The 6,655-nt window shown below is 36.8% G+C and overlaps 2 protein-coding genes across 2 annotated transcripts; both read right to left on the bottom strand.

Annotated features, from left to right (window-relative positions):
* LOC141594411 (uncharacterized) lies at nucleotides 1-795 on the bottom strand. Its single transcript, XM_074414459.1, has 2 exons — nucleotides 397-795; nucleotides 1-309 (listed from the first exon to the last, which is right to left on the bottom strand). The coding sequence occupies exons 1-2, from the start codon at nucleotides 715-717 to the stop codon at nucleotides 40-42; spliced, it is 591 nt and encodes a 196-aa protein (XP_074270560.1). The 5' UTR covers nucleotides 718-795; the 3' UTR covers nucleotides 1-39.
* Nucleotides 796-3,695: 2,900 nt separating this feature from the next.
* On the bottom strand, nucleotides 3,696-5,745 carry LOC141596968 (germin-like protein subfamily 1 member 16). The gene is made up of 2 exons (XM_074417252.1): nucleotides 5,514-5,745; nucleotides 3,696-4,501 (listed from the first exon to the last, which is right to left on the bottom strand). The coding sequence occupies exons 1-2, from the start codon at nucleotides 5,647-5,649 to the stop codon at nucleotides 3,909-3,911; spliced, it is 729 nt and encodes a 242-aa protein (XP_074273353.1). The 5' UTR covers nucleotides 5,650-5,745; the 3' UTR covers nucleotides 3,696-3,908.
* Between the last annotated feature and the right edge of the window lie 910 nt (nucleotides 5,746-6,655).

Consider the following 6,655-nt stretch of genomic DNA (forward strand, 5'->3'; position numbering starts at 1 on the left):
CCTTGACCCTTTTATCAGTATTATACTCTGATATTTACTTTATATAAGTTTTTCCTTTGTTTTATAATCCAGGTTGTTACATTGAAGCTCTTTCCTAGCCACCTTCTCAGCATTTTTTGCTGCCACCTCACAAGCCTGAGCAGCCCTAGATGCTTCCCTGGCTGATCCTAGCTGGGACTGAAGTACTGACTCGATACTCTTGGACGTATGAAACTCATGGTTAACCCCGTCCAACTCCTCTTCCAAGCTGACAATCTTAGCTCGGGCATCCTTAAGCTGGCAAGCGGTAATCAACCCAGCATCCAAACCCTAAGAAGGGAAAGGTGAAACTTATTAACCAAACCTAAGAAAAAAGGTAATACAAAAAAAAATAGTAATAAACCCTTTAAAACCAACCTCTTTGGCCTGAGAAGTAAGAGCAGCAGCATTTGCCATAAGAGAGGACAGGAGAGCTACAACCTTAGTAGAAGATTCAACGACATTATCAGATAATAGTTGGCCGCTCATATTAGCAGAAAAATCATTTATCTGTGCTCGAGCAGCTTCCATATCACTAAACTGGGCAGGCACCCCCCCTGATGCTTCTAATCGGTTGGGCCTGAATAGGCTCCTCCTCTTCTTCCATTTCTTTAGCAATAACAACCTCTTTTCTCCTTTTGGACGCCTGGACGACTTCAAGAGACACAAGCTAGGGCGGTTCCTTATGAACTTGAGCATCAGAGACCAGAAAGTTGAGAATCTTATCACTCCCACTACCAGTAGCCTCCTGACTCCTAGATTGCTCAGAGATTTTAGCAACCCTGACCTTCAAATCAAGCAAAGATCAAGCTAGCCGGTCTAGCGAGTAAGATCTATATACTGGAAAGACAAAAAGAGACATACATAAACAACAGGAAACGAATAGTAGAAAGAAAACAATCAGCACAAGAATACAAAGAAGACGTACATGAAAGAGCAGAAGAGGTAAGCTTGCCTTTGGGCTCCTTAATTACACTCAGCTTAGGCCTCATATACCGGGACAAAAGATCTCTACCCAGACTACCAGGCCAAGTTCTCTCTTCCTCGGGAAGAGCCAGGAAAGCCTCTATCCTTGTAACAGACTCCTCATCAAGAGGATCAAAATTTCAGTCAGGTGCTGCAAACATCCCCAAAGCATTCAGGTAAAATTTAAATACTTCAAATATGTGCAATTTAAAATATGCATAAACCAAGAATACAGGAAACTTACCACTCTCCAAAGGAGGATATCTTAAATAGTCCAGGCCAGACCCCAGACTCTCAGTCCGGACAAACAAGTAAGTCTTCGCCCAACCTTTATCATCTCCTGAATCCAGGTTGGTGATTAGTGGAGACATTTTAGTCCTAATTCTTAAATTAAAACGACCAGTAGAATGATTTTTCGGATGATACACTGCCTTGATATCATTGACAGTAATTGTAAGTTTATGCTTAGCACATAAGTTTTCGATGGAATGGACAAGCTTCCAAACCATTGGCATAATTTGGAAGGGAGATACTTCCATGGCCCGGATAGTATCAATCATCAGAGAAGTAAAGGGCAACTTACAACCAGCCTTGAAAGCCCACTCATATATGCAAAACCAGCCTGGTGACGTCCAATTGGCCCTGACAGGACAAGATTCAGGGATCCAGACGTCGGCTGAATCATGGATTAATTTTTTCTCCCTCAAAATCCCGTCATAATTTGTTTTCAACAGGTTCTCTTCAGAAAAAGAAGACTCAAGTGACCGGAGAGCAGAAAAAATAGAATCTTGGTACTTGAAAGCTATAGCACGAGCAGGAGGATCAACCTCAACCACCTTCTCTTCGTGGGTTTCTGTTGGGTCAGGACCAGCTGCAACCTTCTGAGAAGCAGGGCGTTTTTTTGGCTCCCATACTCTTTGGTATTTCTTAGAAATAAATATGTTTGTGAAAATTGGGGAAATTCTTTAAGAGTTGCAGAGAACAAATTAGGTTTTATTTCTGAGAAATTAAGAAAGAATCTTAGAGAGAATATAGCAAGAGAAGTAGAAGAATTTTGGTAAATAATAAACTCATCCTTAATACCACATTTATAGGAGTGCCATAACGGTTTAAAAATCCTAGAAATTGCAAAACTGTCAGCGTGACATCATTAAGCTAGACGTTGCAGTGTTTAACGGTCACTAGAAGTCTAAGAGTCATTGAATAACTAAGATTCTCTTTATTTTTTGAGCCCGGTAAATTGGCATCTCACTCCTGGCCTGATCCAGCACGGGTAAAATGTCAAGGGACAATTGTTGGGCCCAAATTAGCCTGGACCGACCTTAGTCTAGCCTGGCATAATTAGGCTAACTGGGGCAACCAAGGTCCGGACAAATCTAATTACTATTTTGCAGATAAAGAATATCACAGGGCAAGCTACTAACCTTGGAAGAAAGACCTGATGGTAAGCATAGGATAGCCTGATGGGACTCTTAAGCAGGCTGGATTAAATTGAGAAGCAGCAAAACGGTTATATAAAAGCAAATGCCCACGTCCTATTCTCAGGGAAGACCAAGTCCAACTTCAAAAGCACCTTATTCCCATGAATCAGAACGTGCAAAAGGAGAAAAGCAAAAGTTTGTTGAGGAAGAACAAGTCTACCAGATTAATAGGGAATGTGCCCTATTTTTCAGCTAACAACTCCAACAGTCAAGAGGAACGTTGGGGTTGAATGCAACCTTAGTATTGGAAGATTATAAATAACTTGATAAAACATTTGTAAAGGACAATCGAAAATCATCATTGAAATACAATTTATCTTGTGTTTTACCAGTGTATTCAATCATTTACTCTGTATTATTGTTCAGCTTATCCAAGAAATACAAACAACATCATTTATACTTATTCTTTCCATTCATTTACTTATACTTTTGTCCGTAATATAAAGAGCTAGATACCCTCACTACTTAATAACCAAGTCGGATCCTTCCAGAGAAAATCCTGCTAAAACAATTACTAAACAAAAATTACCACTATCAAATCATCAACTAAAACAATACCACAATACCTTCCATTTTTTTATTCGGGAGTGTCCTTTTAGCCATTTATTTTCTTCCCATCCTCTTCATGAAGCTCGAAAATGGTGACAATAATTTTTTTTTGGAGGATTTGAAGATCGAAAATGGTGATGGAGGAGATGATGAAGACCAATATTATATTTTTTTGTAGAGAGAGGTGAGGTTGAGAGAGGGGAAATGTAGTTAGACTAATTAGTGAAGAGAGAGGTGTATTGATGAAAGATGTGTATTGAGCCGTAAAACATTGGGAGCTCCCTATTTTTTTATTTTATTTTTTGCTTTTGTCAAATCAACTAAAACATATTATAATGTCTACACCTACCCCACTAGTATCCATATTAACATAAATGGTATCGATTCGCCCCGTCTTCACCTTGTGACGGATAACGTACCGTCATAAGGGAGACTAATTGATTAAAATTAGATATCGTTAAACAAACTGTAACCAAATAAATTGATCCAAATTGTTTAACCAGTCAAGTTACAAGTTAAAATGATAAGATGGGCCTCATGATAAAGTTTTGAACATGGCCTTTGAAATCTTACCAACGGCCGCCTTATTAATTAATTACCAAAGTCTTAATCAAGTACGGAGTACATAAATTGTAAGCATTTATCTTTACTGTGATTAAAACTATTATTAGTCATCATCCGTAAAAAGAAAAGAAATTGATATAATTATTGTCATTGCATAGATATTTAGTTAATCATTTGTTCATTACCATCCTTACTCATACATACGCTCTAATTAACACTTATTCGGTAGTCTAAATTTGAGACGATGATGCTAAAATTAAGTACTTGATACTAACGCACTATAAATTAGTGGCGCCAGATTAATTACTATCCTTACATTACTGCAACATTTCATGTGGCCTCCGTTATGAGCTTTAGCAACGATCTTCCGGTCTCAATACTATCGTCTTCATCAATAAACTGGTTATGAAGTTTCTGTATCACCTTCTCATTCACCTGGAATGCTTTTGTAAGAACGTCACTAAAAATAGGTGGTGTAGTCCCGAACAAAGCGTTAGCAATATTAGTTCGACCCGGGTTTTGGCTACCAAAGCCAGCTATAGCCAATGCATTTGTCCTACCAATATTCAATTGAAAGTGTATTAAACCTTGAGGAAAAACCACGACGTCACCCTTTTTAATGACCGCATCAAATAGCTTGTTGTCGGTTGTCACAAATCCAATGTATAGGGTCCCCTCTAACACCGCGAAAATCTCCGAGCCGAGAGGGTGTAAATGAGGCTGGTTTAGCCCGAACGGGCCAAAGTCGATTCGGCCTATGGATATTCCGAGAGTGTTTACCGCTGGAAATAAAGCGTCGTTGATTAAAAGTGCGTTTGCTGCTAGTGAGTTACTTGTGTTACTAGGTATGTCAAAGCCTTTGTACAAGAAATCTTGTATAGTCACGTCCTTGGGATTCTTGCAAAATTTGCCATTGATAAACACTGAAAAAATAAAGAAACGAGGTTAGTAGCAATGTGATTACTGGAGAAGGTCTTAATTCTCTTATTGTTCCTGGGCAGCCCGGTGGAGGAGGTGAGGTGGTGGGCAGTGATCAAATTGATAATGGTTAATTTAGGTTTCTGGAATGTTAGAGGCTTTAATAGCCCTGCATATGAATACAATTTGACTATTTGGACTGGTAGAGAATAGAGTACCGAAAATTTCTATAAATAAAGTGCATAATAGGTTAGGTAGAAGTTGACCTTTAATTACTAATACTGGAATAAAGGAATGAGAAAGAATTTGGCTCATATAGAACCTTGAAATTTACATGGTGGATCTTATTCGTAGAGAAGAACAAGTTATACATGTCAATGTCACCTATCTGCCTACTAGTTGTTGGTGGTGGTTATCTTTGGTGTATGGTAAAAATAGAGTGGCTGGAAGAACAAGTTATACACCTCAATGTCACAATACTTTTCTTATTTTTTTTTTTGGTAAGGTTTTATACTTATTTTAATCAACTTTCCGCAACACTACCCACAATGTCTTCCCTCTCTCCAATCACCTCACTACACAACAATACTTTATACTTATTTTATTCAAACTCTTAAATTTTGTACCAATGCCGAATAGGGATGATTATGCGGAATAGGAGGGAGTATATATATTTAGTTCAAGCTTGACCTTCAGAGGATAATTCTGAAACTATTATAAAATTAACTTGGACTTTTAACTTTTAGAGTAAATATTAATATTTCAAAATGTTTGTTTCCACTGTTTCAATCATTTGTATACCTATGATTAAAATCCTTAATTAAAAAAAATGTTTGGTGATAACGAGAGTATATAGATAACGATACATTGGCTATGAGCCTATGAGTACAGAGTACAAAGTTTAGGATTGACTAGCTAATTAATGTTTACATTTTGGCTGAGTTAAATGATGATAATATGGCAAAAAAAATTTAAATGCTTATAATTCGTGTTTACGAGTACAAAAAGGGCATGCACCTGAGGATTTATAATCGTCAACACCAACACAAAAGTCTTGAAGAGGAGGAGGATCAGCTGCATTAACAACGTGAATAAAACTAACAAACGCCATGCAAAAACCAATCATGGCTAACATTATTATATTCTTCTCCATATTATTATTATTATTATTATTATTATTATTATTATTATTATTATTATTATTGTTGATTGGTTAGACTTTTTCCTCAATAAAATAACTTGTTATTATGATTAATTCACGAGGAGACTCGTTTTTATAGTGGCAAGGTGCCTTACTTTAGAGGTAACCACGCACCAATTACTCTACAACTATACTCCCTTGGTCCCGATTATTTGTTATTCTATTTCATTTCGGGTGTCTTATTCAATTATTTTCCTTTCTATTTGAGAAATGTATTTAATAAGTAAATTAATCATTCACACTCATTTTAATCCACTTATCATCTAATAATTGTCTTCCTCTTCTTTCTTTAATCTTTGTCCAAAACCAAATGACAACAATTATCTGAGATCAAAAAAGTATTTATTATCCACTATTACTCATATTTTTTGAATTTAAATATTTATAACATCACATTAAGCACAAATATGTCTCTTGTTATTTTATGATAAAAAGTTTTTTTTTTCACTTTTGTCTAGCTAAGAAATTTTTTATTATAAACATTCAACAACTTTTATGATAAGAAATTAAGGCTATAAATATATTATTGGTAAAAATTTATAGGATAATATCATTAACTTGGCTAAAATTTTCAAGGGACTCAGATTCAAACCTTCTCATGAGCAATCTTATGGAGAGTTTATGACTTCAGCCAATGTTTTTCAGGCTTCGAGCATGTCACTCCCGCATGGGCTTACCAGGTGTACATACATGTCTTGCAAGCTATCATGTCACTACAAGAAATCCTATTTCGGGCAACTTAAAATGGCGACTGACAAAAATAGTCGCCAAATTGGCGACTGAAACAAATTTCGGGCGACTGAAATCAGTCGCTAATTTGGCGACTACCAAAATCCTTCAAATTTTTGGACCTGACGACTGATTTTCAGAAAGGGCGACTGAAATCAGTCGCCAAATTGGCGACTACTCCGCTTCAGTCGCCAAAGTAGTCGCCCGCTCAACGATTATATCGACACAC

Source organism: Silene latifolia, chromosome 8 (assembly GCF_048544455.1).
Source record: "Silene latifolia isolate original U9 population chromosome 8, ASM4854445v1, whole genome shotgun sequence".
Classification (NCBI taxonomy): domain Eukaryota; kingdom Viridiplantae; phylum Streptophyta; class Magnoliopsida; order Caryophyllales; family Caryophyllaceae; genus Silene; species Silene latifolia.

Bases quoted from the DNA above. Each gene is read 5' to 3' on its own strand.
- LOC141594411 (XM_074414459.1), bottom strand. From the start codon at position 717: ATGCTCAAGTTCATAAGGAACCGCCCTAGCTTGTGTCTCTTGAAGTCG. The intron at 310-396 runs GTTGGTTTTAAA...TTCCCTTCTTAG, and splicing joins TTACTTCTCAGGCCAAAGAG to GGTTTGGATGCTGGGTTGAT.
- LOC141596968 (XM_074417252.1), bottom strand. From the start codon at position 5,649: ATGGAGAAGAATATAATAATGTTAGCCATGATTGGTTTTTGCATGGCG. The intron at 4,502-5,513 runs GTGCATGCCCTT...TTATTTTTTCAG, and splicing joins TGACGATTATAAATCCTCAG to TGTTTATCAATGGCAAATTT.